Source organism: Thalassophryne amazonica, chromosome 1 (genome assembly GCF_902500255.1).
Source record: "Thalassophryne amazonica chromosome 1, fThaAma1.1, whole genome shotgun sequence".
NCBI classification, from domain to species: Eukaryota; Metazoa; Chordata; class Actinopteri; order Batrachoidiformes; family Batrachoididae; genus Thalassophryne; species Thalassophryne amazonica.
The window spans coordinates 51,119,427-51,140,907 of NC_047103.1; the positions used below are offsets into that span (position 1 = coordinate 51,119,427).

Below are 21,481 nucleotides of genomic sequence, written 5' to 3' on the forward strand. Positions count from 1 at the left end.
GGCCACCTGGGGACCCAGTGCTTGGCGGCTCGAGGATTGCTTCAGGTCCGGTGGAGTGGAAGGCGTGTGGGATCCGGCTGTTTTCTGGACAGGTGTCTCCTATCCTCGAGCCTGCTCACACACCACCGTAACTTATTTGACTGGTGATCTCAATTGTGTTGTCTGTTGCTCTGTTGTGCACATTCACAACATTAAATTGTTATATTTGGCTTATTCCATTGTCCGTTCATTTGCACTCCCTGTTGTGGGTCCGTGTTCCTACACTTTTCACAACAGTCTGAGTTATTTTCATTAGTTAACTTCCTCCAAACCATCAACATGTCTATTAGACCCCATTCCTACCAGGCTGCTCAAGGAAGCCCTACCATTAATTAATGCTTCGGTCTTAAATATGATCAATCTATCTTTATTAGTTGGCTATGTACCACAGTCTTTTAAGGTGGCAGTAATTAAACCATTACTTAAAAAGCCATCACTTGACCCAGCTATCTTAGCTAATTATAGGCCAATCTCCAACCTTCCTTTTCTCTCAAAAATTCTTGAAAGGGTAGTTGTAAAACAGCTAACTGATCATCTGCAGAGGAATGGTCTATTTGAAGAGTTTCAGTCAGGGTTTAGAATTCATCATAGTACAGAAACAGCATTAGTGAAGGTTACAAATGATCTTCTTATGGCCTCAGACAGTGGACTCATCTCTGTGCTTGTTCTGTTAGACCTCAGTGCTGGTTTTGATACTGTTGACCATAAAATTTTATTACAGAGATTAGAGCATGCCATAGGTATTAAAGGCACTGCGCTGCAGTGGTTTGAATCACATCTAATAGATTACAATTTGTTCATGTACATGGGGAATCTTCTTGACAGACTAAGGTTAATTATGGAGTTCCACAAGGTTCTGTGCTAGGACCAATTTTATTCACTTTATACATGCTTCCCTTAGGCAGTATTATTAGACAGCATTGCTTAAATTTTCATTGTTACGCAGATGATACCCAGCTTTATCTATCCATGAAGCCAGAGGACACACACCAATTAGCTAAACTGCAGGATTGTCTTACAGACATAAAGACATGGATGACCTCTAATTTCCTGCTTTTAAACTCAGATAAAACTGAAGTTATTGTACGTGGCCCCACAAATCTTAGAAACATGGTGTCTAACCAGATCCTTACTCTGGATGGCATTACCCTGACCTCTAGTAATACTGTGAGAAATCTTGGAGTCATTTTTGATGAGGATATGTCATTCAATGCGCATATTAAACAAATATGTAGGACTGCTTTTTTGCATTTGCACAATATCTCTAAAATTAGAAAGGTCTTGTCTCAGAGTGATGCTGAAAAACTAATTCATGCATTTATTTCCTCTAGGCTGGACTATTGTAATTTATTATTATCAGGTTGTCCTAAAAGTTCCCTGAAAAACCTTCAGTTAATTCAAAATGCTTCAGCTAGAGTACTGACAGGGACTAGAAGGAGAGAACATATTTCACCCATATTGGCTTCTCTTCATTGGCTTCCTGTTAATTCTAGAATAGAATTTAAAATTCTTCTTCTTACTTATAAGGTTTTGAATAATCAGGTCCCATCTTATCTTAGGGACCTCATAGTACCATATCACCCAAATAGAGCACTTCGCTCTCAGACTGCAGCCTTACTTGTAGTTCCTAGGGTTTTTAAGAGTCGAATGAGAGGCAGAGGCTTCAGCTTTCAGGCTCCTCTCCTCTGGAACCAGCTCCCAATTCGGATTAGGGAGACAGACACCCTCTCTACTTTTAAGATTAGGCTTAAAACTTTCCTTTTTGCTAAAGCTTATAGTTAGGGCTGGATCAGGTGACCCTGAACCATCCCTAAGTTATGCTGCTATAGACTTAGACTGCTGGGGGGTTCCCATGATGCACTGAGTGTTTCTTTCTCTTTTTGCTCTGTATGCACCACTCTGCATTTAATCATTAGTGATTGATCTCTGCTCCCCTCCACAGCATGTCTTTTTCCTGGTTCTCTCCCTCAGCCCCAACCAGTCCCAGCAGAAGACTGCCCCTCCCTGAGCCTGGTTCTGCTGGAGGTTTCTTCCTGTTAAAAGGGAGTTTTTCCTTCCCACTGTCGCCAAGTGCTTGCTCACAGGGGGTCGTTTTGACCGTTGGGGTTTTTCCGTAATTATTGTATTGCTTTCAGTGATGAATATGCCTTTCAAATCAAGGACCTTTGCCTCGATAATTGGCATAATAAAATCAGTGATCCCAGTCATAAACTTAGTGTATTTGCAACAAAAACATAGTCTGAGTTATGAATTGTATTTGACTGATGTTCTTAATAGTGCTCATAGATGGACTCATACTGGTAGATATGAACTTTGTATTGAGACTGGGAGGTACACTCACCCTAAAACTGATGTAGGGGACCATGTTTGCTGTTTCTGTCAGGTGATTGAAGATGAAGATCATTTTCTGGCAACGTGTATAAACAGCATGATAGGGAAAGTCAAGTTCTGTTTGATTATTTGAAAATATTGTTTCCCAACTTTCAAGACATGGATGATCACTCACTCATCTTTAAACGCTTACTCCAATTAAGGGTCACGGGGGGAGCCTTATTCAGTTTATTTTCATTTATATAGCACCAAGTCACAACAAAGTTGCCTTAAGGTGCTTCACACAAGTAAGGTCTATCCTTACCAACCCCCAGAGCAAGCACACAGGCAACATTGGTAAGGAAAAACTCCCTCTGATGATTTGAGGAAGAAACCTCAAGCAGACCAGACTCAAACGGGTGACCCTCTGCTTGGGCCATGCTACCGACACAATTTACAAAACTATTCACAAAACGAATATATAGGAAATGTTGCAGATGCACAAGACAGGAGGGTTACAGAAACAGACACCACACCCATCCCTGGATGATATCTGTTTTATTCTTGTATCTTTTATGTTTGATTGATTTGGGAGTTTGAGTCCCTTCGGTTGCTCCCTTGTTTGCACTCGGGGTCACCACAGCAAATCTGAGGTGGACCTGCATGTTGAATTAGTACAGGTTTTACACCGGATGCCCTTCCTGATGCAACTCCACATTACATGGAGAAATGTGGCAGGGGTGGTGGTTTGAACTGGGGGCCTTCCACACTGAAACCAAGTGCACTAACCACTTGGCCACCACCCCTGCTTATGTTTATTTGCCCTTGTTTTTATTTATTTATTTTGTATGTATTGATCCCTGGTGAATGTAAAATTACAACAAAGTTTCTCTAGAGAAAGCTATAAGCAGGAAACATACTAAACTAACATAGCACAACTATTCTGAAACAATACATTACAATCAACATCTACATTAAGAGAGAGAAAATGTACTATCCTTGGTGTACAATGCAACAGCATCACCCATGTGACGCAACCTCCATGAAAAGGTGCGATGTCGGGTTTCGGCCCTGTTATTGTTCCAGTCATCGTGTGCCCTTTTTCCCTTATCCACTGTCTGCCCCATTCTTGGTTTAGTAGTTGTTTTATTTTTGTTATTTGCTGTCTTATCATAGTTTGATTCTGATCTTCTATTTTCTGTGTATAATACTTTTGTCACTGGTTTTATTTTCTGGTTATCATACTTTAGTCATGAATCAAGTTCCATTCTAGTTTTGTTCAGCCTTTGTTTTTTCCCATTGTGTAATCATTAGTTGAATCACCTGTTTGTTTTTTTCATATGTTGAGTTTTCTGTTTATTTACTTTTGCCACATATGTGTTCCGTTCTAATTTTGTCTTAGCATTTATTTTCGGGTTGTTCCCTTTTCAGTTCTTTTTCATTTCTTGCAATTCTTTTCATGTTAGTCATTTATTCTGCTTTTGGTTTTTGATTCATCTTCGTTCCTGTTCAGCCTCATCTCATTTTGGTTGTTTCGTCACTTCACTCTCTTGCACGTGTGTCTTTGAGTCTTTCATTACTTCACTCTGGTTCTGTCTGCTTTGTGTTTTCCTTACTTCATTCTATTACACCTGCTTTTCCCTGAGTTTCATTCTTCTGCCACGCCCCTTTGCAGAATTTTCTTCCATACTTGTGTCTCATTTCCTAATCACCACCTGCTCTATTTAAGCCCTTTCTGTTTGCCTCCTCACTGCTAGTTCCTTGTACTTCCTTGTCTGTTTTGTCCATGTCTGATTCCCTGTCCGTGTTTGACCCTGCCTCGTTTTCTGACCGTGCCTTTGTTTCAGCCTCTGAACTCCATTACACCATATTTTTTGAACTACAATTGTTGTACAATCTCGCCTGCCTGTGTACCGAACCTTAATCTGTGATTCTTTGGATAAAGCCTTTTTTACTCCTACACCTGTGTCCCTGAGTCCAGCATTTGCATCCAGCCACCTAGTGCCAGAGAGTTTGACACGCTAGTATAGATTGTAGGAGCATCAATTGCCTGATCTAACAAACCAAGTTAATTATAGCATGTCCTATCAAGTCAATAAACAACACATAAACTGGAATACACAGTAAAAGAACTCTAGGACATAATAACAATGTAATTATTGCATCTCCTCTGGCTTGACCCCCTGCTCCTCCATCTCCTACGGACGATACTTGTTGAGTTCATGCCATATGCCAGTTTTGCTTTGGATTGTCTGTATGTATGTGTCCAGCAGGAACAAACATGAATGATTTAAGGGTTTATACAATTTTTGACAGATAAACATTTAAAAAATGATCTGGCTTTAAGTTAGCAGAACTAAATTTAGTGGAAGATAACTGGCCCATTAATGGTGTCTAAAGTTAGCTGAAGCCTGAAAAGCTCATCCTCCAATCAAGAAAAGTTAGCTTTGCTAATTAGCTGAACTGTGGCCCCTGCCTGAAAGATTACAAATATTGTAACCCATGGTTTGTAATGTCACAAAAACCTCTGCTGTTGACAAGCAATGAGACAGTTTTGCACTGTCCACTTTCTTTTTATATTTATTACACATCTGACATCAGCTCTTGCATGACCATCACCACCTACACAGGCCTTAGCAACATTTAGCAAAGCCCAATATCAAGCTCTGGCTATTTTATAACACAGATTTGCCAGTCGTGGGTGGCAGTGTTCACTTTTACTTTTGGTTGTCTTGCAGTTTCACAATTTCTGAAGCCATAAATAACAACAGACTCCTAAAATCAGAGACTGGCCATGAAGATGAAAGGGAAAACAAGCTTCATTAAAAGTTGTGTGCTGAAACTTTCATTTGCTAATTAAAATGTCAGTGAAATCATCACAGTGTATGTCATCAAACCAAAAACAACTAATTAGTTTGGAGAACAACGATAGCCACGTTGCCATTTTCGTCCACCCATCCATTGTCAAAACCTACTTAATTATTCCAGTTAAACGTCATGGTGGAGTGGGGGAAGGGCAGTCTATTGTAAATAAATGGACTGTGTTTATATAGCTCTCTTCCATCTGCATCAGACAGTCAAGGCACTTTACAGTAATGCCTCACATTCACCCCAATGTCAGGATGCTGCCGTACAAGGCGCTCACTACACATGGGGAGCAACTAGGGGATTAAGGACCTTGCCCAAGGGCCCTTAGTGATTTTCCTGTCAGGCTGGGATTCGTAGGGTCCCTTAATTGAAAGAGTATAGCATCAACTTAGAACATGGCACCATTTTGGGACCAACTGTGCTGAACTCCTGAATTAACCTTTTTATTTCAACATTTTTTTTCATCATTTAACCCCATACAGCAACACATCCAGGTATAGGTTTGGCTTGGGACTTCGGCGAGGGCGGTCGCATCTCCTCCTCTCTCCTCTGTGTTTTATATCTCTGCTCCAACCTTCAAAAGTCCCAACTTCACCAGACTGTGAATTCTTCAAGATATATTTGGAATAACCATGGAATTGATCAGCTGGTCTCTCAACGCTATTGACACTATTTTTTCCAACAAGGAAATCAGGGCTGGGAACCCTGAGTGCCCAGAACCTATCCTGTGGGCTATGTTCTTGATGACTGTGAGAAGTGGCACGTTGCATGCTTGGCACCACTCTCCGTGGAAGACATCGATGATTTATTCTTATTTGCTTTTATGGTAGGAGGGCTGGGACTGATTGGGTTATGCGCTGCCCTGACCTACCAGAAAATTGGCAAGACGGCTGCTACCAGAACCACAACCCTACATCTGTCCATCTGTGCACATCAGGTTGCAGGTCCAAGTCTGAGCACGGTCTGAAAAAAATAAACAACCGTTTTTTTAATCATGGAAATGACTCCGGTGTTGTGGCTGGCGTGCCTGGCTGGCTTTTGTTTGTCTTTTGTTTCTGTCTTTTGGTTTTCCTTCCAGGTGGTGCGCATTTGGGACTGTGTGGCTGAGTTACCAGGACCTCACCCTGATCACCTGAGGCTGATCAGGTGCGGCTCGTCAGGACTCACAGCTGTGGTGCATCTACACGGATTGGAACATGGTGGCATTTAAGTCTGGAGTGCACAGTGTGTATTTGCCAGAGACTCGACCTTGTGACCAGACGGGTGAGATCGTCGTCTCGAGAGCCATCTCATCATCAGTGGATGCAGAGAATGTCCAGGTTTGATGCATGGTCTATGAAAGAGGAGGGGGTGAGGTCTCACGCTCGTCAGCACACTTCCTGAGGTACGTGAGGTTTTGTGACTAACATTTGTACAGTCAGTAAATGTGGTGTCCCTCACACCTTATTATATTGAGCTGTTATGTTAGTCGCTTTAATCAGCTTCCACTGCAGTGAGTTTGTGAACAGGGTGTTCCATGCCTGCAGGGTGGGAAGCTGATTAGTAATTAAGCCAGGAAGTGCTTGCTGTTTGTACACCTTTGAGCGTTCTCTCTGTGTATGGAGTGTGAACTCACATGATGATTTCTTCATTCACAGACTCGGTTTGTCGCGGCCACCTGGGGGGTGTCGGCGGGGTCCTTGGGTCCGAACTGGTTCTGGCTCCGGACCGTTAGTGCTGCTGGGAGTGCACCATTTACCACCTCGCCAGACCGCGCACTTATTTGTTTGTATATTTATCACATCACTGTTATGTTTATTAAACTCAGTTATCCTTTGTACCGTGCTCTGCTTATTTTATACTGGGTCCTTCAAACGCTGGTCGGTTCTCCGGGCTGCGTCTGACACATAACATCCGGCCCCACATGAGGGGTTTTTAATGGAAATGCATTGCACTCGGATGGGACATTTTATCCAATGTGAGCGAAAAATCTCTTGTACAAAATCTGTTATATACAGTGTTTATTACATGGAAAACACAAAAACTTTGGGACTTTTTTGTCCGGTGACTGCGAATATCTGGTTTATATGATGACGGTTTCGGTGAGTTTTACTGTATATTGGACTGAACACTAAATTTGAAGTTGCTTCCATCCCACACGGCTGACTTTATTTTCCCAAATTTTTCTTCTGTTCGGATCTGAAGGGAATCTGTCCATGTTGAAGCCCCTGCTGTGTCTATTTGTGCATCCAAATGGATTTACATACAGACAGATTAACAGTGAACAGTGAATGGCCCACAAGATGGCACCATGAGTCACATGACTGTTTTTTTTTTTGTTTTTTTTGACTCGTCATGTCTACTCTCTCAATTAAGGGACTCTAGGGCTTGGGCTCTATCGCTGGGGTGACACATAGAGTGAAGACGGCCAAACACATCTCCACTAGTTCACACCTACATGTTTTTGGAAGTGGGAGGAAGCCAGAGCACCCTGAAGGAACGCACGTGAACATGTAGACTCCAAACAGAAAGGATCAGGTCAGACATGAACCTGGGACCTTCTTGCTGTGAAGCTCCAATGCTAACCACAAAGCCACCGTGCTACTTTCACACTCTTGCAAACAATTATATGACAAGATGACAGTTAATTTTGTAAACTCATTTATTAAAACTTTCAAAATTTTATGCACATTTCCTGTCAGAGAAACATTCCTGTGGCACCGGCATTGAGCTGCACCTGAATAATGTCAGTAAGGCAAGTGAACAAACAGGTCAAACAAACAAACACCACTGTATCAATGTAACAAAGGTCTACCTGGATTGTAAAGTGAAATTGTGTGCCAACAATGATGCAGCAATTAAGGCATTACGATATTTATTTAATGGTATTCTAACCTACACTAGTACTTGATGACTACAAGGACAAACAGTGAAAAGCATCCACGTACCGTTATTATGGATACTATGATTTCCAGTAAATCTCCATGCAATAAAAAAAATAATAAAATTTCAGAGAGAAAAATAATGTTGCATTCTTTTAAAGTGCTACTGTATTAAGACAAGTTTATTTGTATGACTGTCACTGCAAACAAAGTTTACTTGATAGAAAGTTGGCATTCATTCATTTTCTATACCCGCTTATTCCAATTAAGGGTCCCGGGGTGGCTGGAATGTATCCAAGAAGCAGGATACACCCTGGACTGGCCCCTAGTCTAGGGGCCACATGTGTAGGGAACACACATATAGACAAAGACATTCACACCTGTGCTAAATTTAAAGCTTTCACCTATTTCCACTTTTGTGGGTGGTCGAGGAACCCACGCAAACACTGGGGAACACGCAAACACCTCACAGAAAGGCCCCAAGTGGGAAGCGATCCCACAACCTTCTTGCTGTGAGGGAACAGTGCTAACCACTAAGCCACCATGCAGTCCCAAATTAACTTCATTCACTCACTCATCTTCAACCACTTACTCTAATTTAGGGTCACCAGGGGAGGGGATGAGGGTGGGGGCACTGGAGCCTATCCCAGCAGTAAAATGAACTTATCGCATGAAATTATTTTAATGATGTCATAATGTGTAATTCCATTTTTATCTGCCGTTTACAGTTAAATGTGTTTCAGGTGTTTACAAGACAGTAGTGACACCAGCGATGTTGTACGCCTTAAACACAGTGGTGCTAACAAAAAGACACGAGGCAGAGGTGAAGATACTGTGAAGATGCAGTGTTTTCTTTGGGAGTGATGAGGATGGACAGGATTACGAATGAATATATCAGAGCGACAGCACAGGGAGGATGGTTTGGATACAAAGTCAGAGAGGGGAGACTGAGATGGTTTGGACATGTGTAGAGGATGCAGGGTATATAGGTAGAAAGATGCAGAGGATGAAGCCACCAGTCAGAAGGAGAAGAGGGAGGCCAAAGAGGTTTACGGATGTGCTGAGGGAGGACATGCAGGTGGTTGATGTAACAGAGGAAGATGAAGAGGAGAGGGTGAGATGGAGAGGGATGATCTGTTGTGGTGACCCCTAACAGAAGCAGCTGAAAGGCTGTTTAGGGTGTCCAATACATCCTCAAAATCTCACACTTCTACAGGTATGCATGTATGTAGAAACACCTCAACTTCAAACAAAACCTTTATCTAAAACAGCTTATTTTTGACTTTTGTAATGTGTGCCACAATATGGCCACAGTTCACGTGGACACAGCAACTGCGCCAAACTGCACTGTGTGCCACCTCCACATAAAATACATTAATGACTATGGATCAGGAACTAGATGATATATTAAAGCACAGTTTACTGCATAGACAATCAGATACCCAAATGGGGTTTGAAAACGTGTAATCTGTGGTAATAGTAGTTTTTTTTAGAATGTTTTGACCAATTGGGTACGTTCTGAACATGTTCAAAAATTTGTGACATTAATTGTGATCCACAAAAGTGAATAATTTGATGTGAATTCTGCAGATGGTGGTAATACACATCTTTTTCTGTAATTTTACAGATGGATTTGGTTCTTATTTCATTAGTGCATCTTGAAATACAGTAGTGTTCAGAATAATAGTAGTGCTATGTAACTAAAAAGATTAATCCAGGTTTTGAGTATATTTCTTATTGTTACATGGGAAACAAGGTACCAGTAGATTCAGTAGATTCTCACAAATCCAACAAGACCAAGCATTCATGATATGCACACTCTTAAGGCTATGAAATTGGGCTATTAGTAAAAAAAAAAAAAGTAGAAAAGGGGGTGTTCACAATAATAGTAGTGTGGCATTCAGTCATTGAGTTCGTCAATTTTGTGGAACAAACCGGTGTGAATCAGGTGTCCCCTATGTAAGGATGAAGCCAGCACCTGTTGAACATGCTTTTCTCTTTGAAAGCCTGAGGAAAATGGGACGTTCAAGACATTGCTCAGAAGAACAGTGTAGTTTGATTAAAAAGTTGATTGGAGAGGGGAAAACTTATACGCAGGTGCAAAAAATTATGGGCTGTTCATCTACAATGATCTCCAATGCTTTAAAATTGACAAAAAAAAACAGAGACGCGTGGAAGAAAATGGAAAACAACCATCAAAATGAAGAATAACCAGAATGGCAAAGGCTCACCCATTGATCAGCTCCAGGATGATCAAAGACAGTCTGGAGATACCTGTAAGTGCTGTGACAGTTAGAAGACGCCTGTGTGAAGCTAATTTATTTGCAAGAATCCCCCGCAAAGTCCCTCTGTTAAATAAAAGACATGTGCAGAAGAGGTTACAATTTGCCAAAGAACACATCAACTGGCCTAAAGAGAAATGGAGGAATATTTTGGGGACTGATGAGAGTAAAATTGTTCTTTTTGGGTCCAAGGGGCGCAGACAGTTTGTGAGACGACCCCCAAACTCTGAATTCCAGCCATAGTTCACAGTGAAGACAGTGAAGCATGGTGGTGCAAGCATCATGATATGGGTATGTGTTGTGAAAGTGTAGTGACACGGACCCACAACAGGGGGCGCAAATGAACGGCCAATAGATGAGCCAAAAAGTAACAATTTAATGTTGTGAAATGTGCACAACGAATATACAGACAATCTCAGAATATAATTACAGTCAATCCACAAAGGTGACGTGTGGGCAGGCTCGAGGATAGAAGACGTCTGTCCTGAGAAGAGCCGGAACCACACGATTTCCGCCGCCACAGAACCTGGTGAATACTGGAGCCGCCAAGTCCCGAATTCCCAGGTGATCACCGTCCCCGACTGTCGGATCTGGTACTGCTGGCGAGAACAAAGACAGTCAAGTGTGGGTGTGTGTACACCCAGTAACAACAACGGTGGGAATGCCACCTCCACCTCTCACTCAATATGTTGCAGAGTACCGCAGTGATTCCTCAGGGGAAAAGAGTGCCGTCCTGCACTCACTCAGCCTCCACAGAAAGAGGGACCGGTACTCCTGCAAACACTCACAATATACAGATATAGATAAACACAAATGGCTGAGGATATTACCTCCAATGAAGTATGATATCTCGGCGATGAGGTGGAGATGACGTCTGGGTTTTATGGAGTGAGATGATGAAGAATGAGTGACAGCTGTCAGGAAGTAATGAGTAACAGCTGTCACTCCCGGCTGTGTCCGTGGCGGCAGCGCCCTCTCGTGCCTGAAGCCCGCACTTCAGGCAGGGCGCCCTCTGGTGGTGGGCCAGCAGTACCTCCTCTTCTGGCGGCCCACACAACAGGCATGTTTCTCCTACTATGGTGTTGAGCCTATATATCGCACACCAGGTATCATGGATCAGTTTGGATATGTCAAAATACTTGAAGAGGTCATGTTGCCTTATGCTGAAGAGGACATGTCCTTGAAATGGGTGTTTCAACAAGACAATGACACCATGCACACTAGTAAATGAGCAAAATCTTATTCCCAAACCAACAAAATTAATGCCTTGCAGATGTGAAAAAATCATGAAAATCTGTGGTTATACAACTAAATACTAGTTTAGTGATTCACAGGAGTTTGTAGTGTCAACAGCAGATGCTATTATTATTGTGAACACCCCCTTTTCTACTTTTTTTTTTACTAATAGCCCAATTTCATAGCCTTAAGAGTGTGCATATCATGAACGCTTGGTCTTGTTGGATTTGTGAGAATCTACTGAATCTACTGGTACCTTGTTTCCCATGTAACAATAAGAAATATACTCAAAACCTGGATTAATCTTTTTAGTCACATAGCACTACTATTATTCTGAACACTACTGTACATCAGTTCTGCTTGAATGTAGATTTGACTGCTCAGTTATTTTGATGCAAGGCTAAAATTATAATACAATGCAGATTCTAGCAAGTGCTGAGTGATTTCATCGAGAAGAGACTATGACATTCCCCATAGGCATACACCTTTGGTCAGAGTGTTTTATCTGCCAAGAGTGGCACTCTATGGAACAGCCTGCCACTCAGTCAGAGTATCCCACCTACAGCTCTTTTAAAGTCCATCTAAAGAATTGGCTAAAATTTAATCAGATCTGCTATGCAGGAAGTAGCATTTAATAATGTATCTATTGGCACAATATACTTGGGAATATGCAATAACATGTTGTGTTTTGTATGTTTGTATGTTGAAATGTCTATATTTGTTTTTTTTAATGTAAGAGTGTTAAGTGTGTTTTAGCTAGCATCTACTAGGGACAACAGATGGAAATTAGACAGTGGCTCTAATCTGGCTTGTTTGCTTTCACTGTCTGGTGATGCACAGTGAGACAAATAAGTATTTGATCCACTGTCGATTTTGCAAGTTTTACCACCTATAAAGAATGGAGAGGTCTGTAATTTTTTATCATAGGTACATTTCAACTGTGAGAGACAGAATCTAAAAAAAAACAAAAACAAAAAAAAACAAAAATAAAAAAAAATCAGAAAATCACATTGTATGATTTTTAAATAATTAATTTGCATTTTATTGCATGAAATAAGTATTTAATCGCCTACTAACCAGCAACAATTCTGGCTCTCACAGACCTGTTAGTTTTTCTTTAAGAAGTCCTCCTATTCTGCACTCTTGCACCTGTTTGAACTCATTACCTGTATAAAAGACACCTGTCCACGCACTCAATCAATCACACGACAACCTATCCGCCATGGGCAAGACCAAAGAGCTGTCTAAGGACACCAGGGACATAATTGTAGACCTGCACAAGGCTGGGATAGGCTACAGGACAATATGAAAGCAGCTTGGTGAGAAGACAACTGTTGGCGCAATTATTAGAAAATAGAAACTCAAGATGACTGTCAAGCTTCCTCAGTCTGTGGCCCCATGCAAGATCTTACCTCGTGGAGTAAGAATGATTCTAAGAAAGTCCAGAACTACACAGGAGGACCTGGTCAATGACCTGAAGAGAGCTGGGACCACAGTCACAAAGATTACATGAGTAACACACTACACCATCATGGCTTAAAATCCTGCAGGGCAGCAAGGTCCCCCTGCTCAAGCCAGCACATGTCCAGGTCCGTTTGAAGTTCACCAGTGACCATCTGGATCAGGGGTGGGCAACGTGTTCCAGAAAGGGCCAAAAGAGTGCAGGTTTTCTTTGCAGCCACTGACTCCACCAGATTAACTGATTCCATCTGCTCAAAGTGATATTAATCAGGGAAATCACCTGGTGGAGTCGGTGGCTGCAAAGAAAAGCTGCACCCTCTTGGCCCTTTCTGGAACAAGTTGGCCACCCCTGATCTGGATGATCCAGAGGAGGCATAGGAGAAGGTCATGTGGTCAGATGAGATAAAAAAAAAAGCTTTTTGGTATGAACTCCACTTGCCGTGTTTGGAGGATGAGAACAACCCCAAGAAAACCAACCCAAGCATGAAGCATGGGGAGTGGAAACATCATTTTTTTGGGTGTGCTTTTCTGCAAAGGGTACGAGACGGTTGCACCATATTGAAGGGAGGATGGATGGGGTCATGTATCGTGGGACTTTGATTAACAACCTCCTTCCCTCAGTAAGAGCATTGAAGATGGGTCATTGCTGGGTCTTCCAGCAATGACCGGAAACACACAGCCAGGGCAACTAAGGAGGGGCTGCGTAATAAGCATTTCAAGTCCTGGAGTGGCCTAGCCAGTCTCCAGACCTGAACTCGATAGAAAATCTGTGGAGGGAGCTGAAACTCAAAACCTGAAAGATGTGGAGAAGATCTGTATGGAGGAGTGGACCAAAATTCCCGCTGCAGTGTGCAAACTTGGTCAAGAACTACAGAAAACCTCTGACCTCTGTAATACTTACTAATGGTGGATAGGTTGGAGTGTGATTGATTGAGTGTGTGGACATGTCTTTTATACAGGTAATAAGTTCAAACAGGTGCAATTAATACAGATTTAAAAAAAGGAGGACTTCTTAAAGAAAAACTAACAGGTCTGTGAGAGACAGAATTGTTGCTGGTTCGTAGGCAATAAATACTTATTTCATGCAAGAAAATGCAAATTAATTATTTACAAATAATACAATGTGATTTTCTGATTTTTTTTTTTTTTTTTTGGATTCTGTTAAAGTGTACCTATGGTAAAAATTACAGACCTCTCCATCCTTTTAGGTGGGAAAACTTGACAGTGGATCAAATACTTATTTGCCTGCATGAGCTTGCACTATCCCTTCTCAAATAAATGATGATTATTTTCATTATTATTATTGAGGGGGTCCATGGTAAGACGCACAGCTGCTCTATGTAAAGTTGCACAGCTCAGCTCATTGCTCTCGCAAAAGTACCCTGGAGCACTGCTGTATAGAGTAGTTTTTACAGATCTGACCCATAACAGATTGCACACACCATGCATCCATTTTATTTTTACAGATTAAATTGTTATTATTTCATCTGTGTCTCTTGATATAAATAAGTTCCGCTTGAATGTGGGTTGCACAGCTCAGTTATTTTGATGTAAGGCAGCAATGTAAAGTAAAATTAAAATACATTTGTGAAGTGAGTGGTGGGTGATTTCGTTGCAGCAGGATGAAAGTGGTCAGACCGGCAGCGGAGCCTGTCAATGTATTTGTGTGCAAGGCAGTGCATTCAAGGACTCACTGTTTGCTGACCTCTTTAAAGCTCATCTGAAAATCTAATATACATCCACAATCCCATGAAAGGCATTGTGCACTCTTCAGCAGAAGACAGTTTTCAGATGTGAACTGATACATTTTAGCTGTGTGGAAAAGTCTTATAACCACAAACATTAATGTATAGACTGCACACAGTGCCAATGTGAGCACACCCAGTAGCTCCCGTGTCATGGGGCTACATTCAATGTTGCTTGTAATTGGCAATAACCTAGTGTATAATACTATGAGACAAACTTTAGACTGCTATTGTGATGAATCTGGCCCAATTTCCTAATTTGTGGATCAGGAAGACAATCAAGGCAATGGGAGATTGAATTATCAAACGTATCAGACCTCTCACATCAATGATATCATGTGATGACATCGAATAAAGTTAAATAATTAGCTGGTAATGGCAATCCTCTGGATGCCTTAAAAGCAACAGGCAGACAAACAGACTACCTGGTATATATCTGAAATAAAGACATTTTTAGGCTGCATTCCTTTCATGTCTGCGGTGCATTTTCAGATACAAAGTTTAATGTCTATTTTTAAGACACTCTATGACCTATATTAGCTTCCTGACAAGGTGTACAACATATTTCAGAGTTTGTGGATTTCACAAAAAAAAAAAAACAAATGTTAATTTGTATTTTACTAAAATTGAAAACAAAACAATCTTACTGAACAATAAAAGCTTATTTCCAAGAAGTCTTGCTTTGCTTGTCCTTTTCAGCTCTTGTCCTGGCTACATCTGGGAGGAATATTAATCAAGCAGGAATATCAACTGCTGAGATAAGTAGCTGTGAGGGATGAACGCTGTGCAGTGCAGTCATATATATGGAAATCTGATAGTTCCTCTGTCACATTTCTTCAGTAGACCTGATGCGATGGCTTTCACAGCCCTCATGGTTTCAGTGCAGGTTGGCTTGATCAGGGATTCAGGCAGAAGGAAGCCAAAGTATCCTGTATCCCTCAGTTCAAATGCAAATGAATATGGGATCCCATTTCTGTATGCCCAGTCCATAGAGCTGCCTGAGCTAACATCTGTAAAATAGGTAAGACAAGAAAATCATTCAGAATACTGTGACATAACACTGTAGGTTTTCAAAATGAAATCAGGAGAATTTCTAGGTGTAAAGCAGATGGCTTATGGGGCTATTCCACATGGAGCTGTTCCTTCACGGTTCATCCTGAATAGCAAATCAGGGCACGTTTTGAAGCATCATTATAACTTCTTGACCCATCTTTGTGACTCTTGAACACACTTGGTATATGTTGTAGTTACAGCTACCATTTCTTTATTTCTTTGGAACCCCATTAGCTCCCACTAGGTGGTTGCTAGTCTTCCTGGGGTCCAATAACTTAAAATCAAAATACAATTACATTCCAACAATAAATAATACATACAGTTAAGTCACAACTACATTTCAATAAATACTCCATACAGTTAACAAATTCATGATCCTTCACATTAAACTCAGTCCAAAATCTATGCTTTTTTCAATTCATTCATACAGTTTTGTTTTAAAATCTTTTTTAAATAATATCTACAATTTATTTGCCTTATACCCCCAGACAAATGGTTCCATGCTTCTGAGGATCTAAATAACACTGTTCTCCTCATACAGTTGGACTTTGGAAAAGGTACGATTAAATGACCAAGGCTAACCTTGGCTAACCTAGCCAAGTGACATGCTGATGACAGTAGTCACTATACACCAATTTTTCTACAAAGAAAGTTGGATACCCTTTTAATATAGCAGTGTGCATATGACATAGTATGTTTATATTTAACTTATCCAGTACCTTTAACCACCCTAAGGTGGTGTGCATCTCATTCACACACATTCTATAGGAATAACCAAGGGCTACCCTGGCAGCATGCGCGAGTTGCAATTTTCTCAGGTGCCCCTGTTTAGCACTAGACCAAATGACAGAGCAGTACTCCAGATGTGACAAAACCAGGGACTGAACCACTGCCCTCATGACCAAGGGTGAACAGTATGGTGCACACTTTCGAGCCAAAGCGACACCTCTGCCCATCCTGGACACAATATAATTAATCTGATCAGACCATAAGAGCTGACTGTCTAATTTAACTCCCAAAAGGTTAGTCTTGGACACTTACTCTATCGCAATTGCATCAATAATTAAGTTTAAATCACAAGGTCTATTTAAGCTATGTTTAGTACCGAAAGCAATACATTTGGTTTTAGAAATATTCAGAACCAATTTATTCTCCTTAACCCAATTAATAATAACATTGAGTTGAGTTTGTAAATTTTGGATAAGATTAGTGATTGAGTGAGATGCACAAAACAAAGTTACATCATCCGCATATAATACTACATCCGCAGTCATAACATCATTAGGCAGATCATTTACAAACCTGAAAATAAGAGTGGACCCAAACAGCTACCCTGCGGAATACCACATAAGTGTTTTCGATTAGAAAAACTTCCATTAAAAAATACTTGCTGAGTTCTGTCAGTGAGGCAACTTCGTATCAGTGAGAGAGACATAGATGATAGCCCATAACATTTTAGCTTTAACAATAAAATTTCATGATCAATTACATCAAACACAGCTGTAAAGTCTAGAAATACATCACCCACTAGTTTTCTGTCATCCATGTCTGTTAACCACTGATCCACCATGTGCACTAATGCAGTACTAGTTGAATGAACAGGTCTGTAAGCATGTTGTGAATTTGTAAGCAGATTGTCACAAAGTATTGCAACATTTGATCAAACAGTAACTTTTCAAATATTTTACTTAAAACAGGGAGAATATGAATTGGTCTGCGGTTAGAGGCAGTGAACCCTAATTTTCCATCCTTTAGTAAAGGTACAATTTTAGATCGTTTCCATTGTCCAGGAAAAACCCCACTGAGCAATGCTCTACTGAATATATGACATATTGGTTTACTTAAAATGTTTGCAACAATTTAAAACATTTTGCCATCAAGATGATCAATACCAGGCGATTTATCATCAGGTAGAGAGAGTAGCAATTTCTCCACATTCTCCTCACTTACAGTAATAAACTCCAGAGAACAAGCTTTCCCACTCATTTGTTTCACATTATTATTAATACAGTTAATATCTTTTACGGTCATGCATGATCTCAGATTTTCAACTTTATTTATGAAGAAGTTGTTCAAATGGTTAGCAATATCATATGGTTTCTTAATAACGCCCCCATCAGCCTCCACATACATATTTAAATTTTTTGGCTTTTTGCACATCAATTCCTGTAATACCTTCTATAGCTCAACGAATTGTAGATTTTTGTTCCATAGTAAGCTTTCTTTTTTATATTATTTAATTTTGTCACCTTATTTCTTAATCTACAATAATGTGTTCTATCTATAGAACATTTAGATTTGAAAGCCACTTCCTTGGCAATGTGCCTATCCTTCATTAGGGTCTTTAACTCATCACTAACCATGGAGCACTGTTACTTTTAACAGATCTTTTTCTAAGTGGAGCATGATTAGCAACAATTTTACCTAAGATGTCCATAAAAGTATTTTAAGAAATATTTACATCTTCCTCCTGAAGACCTGATGACCAATTTGACGTTTAATATCTTCAATAAATAGGCTGGGGTCAAACCTTTTGTAGGATCTACGATAAATGATCTGCCCACCAGATATCTGCATTTTTGTTCTCCTTGCTACAAGCAATTGACACCATTGGCCACCAGATTTGAAACTGGGGTGAAATTTTTGAGCTGTTAAAAAATTTCATTCCGATTTGCCAAACTGTCAGTAGTCTGTGGTAACGTCCAGATATTTATAGTCTTAACAGCTTCAATCATTCGAATGTCTTTAAACAGGGTATTCCTCGTGAGTACAGCTTAAATTTTGTTTGACTGTGTTCCATTGGGGTAAAAGTTTGAAGCAGAAGCAGTGTTTTTTGCGGTTCTGAATGAGTAAGCTGATTCATTATGTTTTTGCACTTATTTCGGATTGTGGATGATCGTAATAGAACGGCGTCCTGTGGAATAGGGGCGTTAGTTGCAGACCCCTAAGCAGAGAACCACACTGGTTGAAGAAGCAAACAGTCTTTATTTGAAGCTGTCAAAATAAGGCTGTCCAGTGAGCACCAGAAAAACAGTCCATTTAACAAAGTTTTCTAGGTAAATACTGAGGTCAGAGTTAACTGTGCTTCTGGCAGCAGGTAGGCAGTCGAATGGCTGACAGTGTCCATAAAGGAGTTAGCAATGGGGTTAACCAGTAAAACAGGAAGAGAGACCAAGCACAGAACATCAAAATACCAGAGGAGCAGCACAACAAATGACAGGTTAGACTCAAGAAATAAGGAAAGGCAGCATAGATCAGCAACGGATGATCAAACATGAAGAAACAATACAAGAGAGCAAGCATGGGAACAAGACAATCTGGCACTACAGTGATGGGCTTTATAGGATTTATATAATGCAATGAGGAAACAGCAGTGCACATGAAACCAGGAGCCCAAGTGACAGGAAATAAACTTACTGAAAACACACACAGAACAGATGTCAAAGGAAGAGCGTGAGTAGAAACTAACATGAAGGAGGAATAATTCACACAGAGGAGAAGTCACTAAGAGAACACAAGGTATACGGTAAGAATGCAACACAAAGATATCCGAGAATTCCAAAAGCAGAGAACAGACACCAGAAATGTGAACCATGACATGAGGCATAGGAAACCTAGGTGACTGCCATGCAAGGCGCTCAACTGCACACAGAGAACACCATGGGGATTAAGGACATTGCACAACGGCTCTTAGTGATTTTGTGTGAGAATGGGCCTGGCAAAAGGCATCTTCCTTCCATTTAAAGCAACAGAATATAAAATTTCCTAGATAGCTCAACATGGAGCGGTTTTGGATTATATCAGCTCAGTGTCTGCTGGGTATTTTTTGCTACAAACATCATTAACTGTGAAGACATCTGGGGAAATATGCACAAACAATGGGCCTCATTTATCAAAGAACGTACGGCAGAAAACGTGCCTTCAACCATTTTTACGCAAACTTCCGTATTTATCAATTTGGACATGAGCGGAGGCTAAGACGAATCACACGACAGAGCTCACGTCTGGTCTGAGCTCGTGTACGCAAATCTGAGTCTGTGGATCTGCTTCCTTTGTAAAATAAAAAATACATATGCTAAATAGCCTAAACTGTTATGTGTTGACGCGGGTTGAGGAGTGGACCTGCGTCTGATGGAACCCAGCGCTAAAATAACCAGAAAGCGGTTCCAATAACAAAACAATTTATTTTTCCACCCTTTGGTGCATAACAAAGTGTACAAACAAAAGCTGCGTCAGTCTGGCGGAGTGAAGGATGGCACGCTCTCCAGCGCCCAAAAGGATCGAAGCCTGGCGCTTCTGGACCCACGTTCACCGCCAAACACCCCCCAGGTGGACACGACAAACCGACTCTCTGCGAAGGATAGAAAAGGTGAGGTAAGTCAGCAGCTACAACTAATATCCTTCAAAAGGCACACACTATCAGCAACACATTCAGGTCTGTATTTAAGCTTTACGTAAATGAGCAGCTTCTCATAACAGGTGGAGGATCATCAGTCCGCACGCCACGGCAGTGAGAAGCGAGCTGCACAATTCTCATCAAAGTTCAAATATACTGCGTAACAAAATACCAAGTTACTATTAACAATTAGTCAAACAATTAATCACCTCTGATGTGTGCTGACAGCATGTGTCCCTCACCCTTCCTCCTTCACAGGCACGATGTGTCAAACCCAGGCGCGGTCCTCAGCGTCTCACAAACGAACATCATAAGGTCGAGTTCCCGGCAATTCTGCTTGAATCACACATGACTTAAATGCAGAATGCCATCTCATTATCTGCTTCAGCTGAAAGTCTTTAAGGTTGCACGTGAGCACCATCCACAGGTGCTGCACATCATGTTGATGAGGGTGAAGGACTCTTCTGCCAGCACCTTCTCCACAGACAATAAATCAGTTTGCATACCACCTGGAGAGCAAAGAAAAGAAAAGAACACCAAAACGTCCAGCCACACCCCCCCCAACACACAACATAAACATGACAACTAATCATTGCACATTAAAATGTGAAATAATCATGAGCTGAAATCTGTGTTTGCAAACAAACTCAAAACAGCCTCAGTTTTCCGCTGGGTTCCCCCAGACTGCCTAATGCTGTGCTTAAGTGCTGCAACATGTTTTTTGGTGGCCAGCTTTAAATTGGACCACTTTTCCTTGACCTAAAGGCAAAGAATTCTTAATCAATTAGCAGATATAAGCTTTTAACTGTGGGTGCATAAAAGATTGATTCAAAATCATTAGGCATAGGTTAAGTCAAAGAATTCTTCATACCTCAGCCAGAGTCCGTTCCTCTGCGGCAACACTGTTGACCGCCTCCGTTACACTCTTCCACATGGCATTTTTATGAGCGCCTTTGACTCCACTTTTCAGAATGCCAAAAAGTACAAGTTTGGTTTTCTCCACCTCCAATGTTAGGATGCCGATTTCCATCTCCGAAAAGTTTTTCTTCTTCCCAGTGCTTCTTCTCTCCATGTTGAGCTCAGTGGGCGAGGCTTCCAAACCATGAATATTTAAGGGTGTAACATGCTAATGATGATTAAATTCAGCCGACGCATTTATCAAGAGCCGATCATTCGTACGCTGGGATTGGTCAGATACGAATGTTGCATAAATCACACGTGTGTCTTGTC

The 21,481-nt window shown here is 41.0% G+C and overlaps 1 protein-coding gene across 1 annotated transcript in view; it reads right to left on the reverse strand.

Moving 5' to 3' along the window:
- Window positions 1-14,354: 14,354 nt before the first annotated feature.
- cpa6 (carboxypeptidase A6) overlaps window positions 14,355-21,481 on the reverse strand; it is an 84,673-nt gene continuing 77,546 nt past the window's right edge. The window contains exon 11 of the mRNA XM_034169809.1: window positions 14,355-15,812. Coding sequence (XP_034025700.1) covers window positions 15,598-15,812 — 215 coding nt within the window. The 3' untranslated portion in view covers window positions 14,355-15,597. The remainder of the gene's footprint in view (window positions 15,813-21,481) is intronic.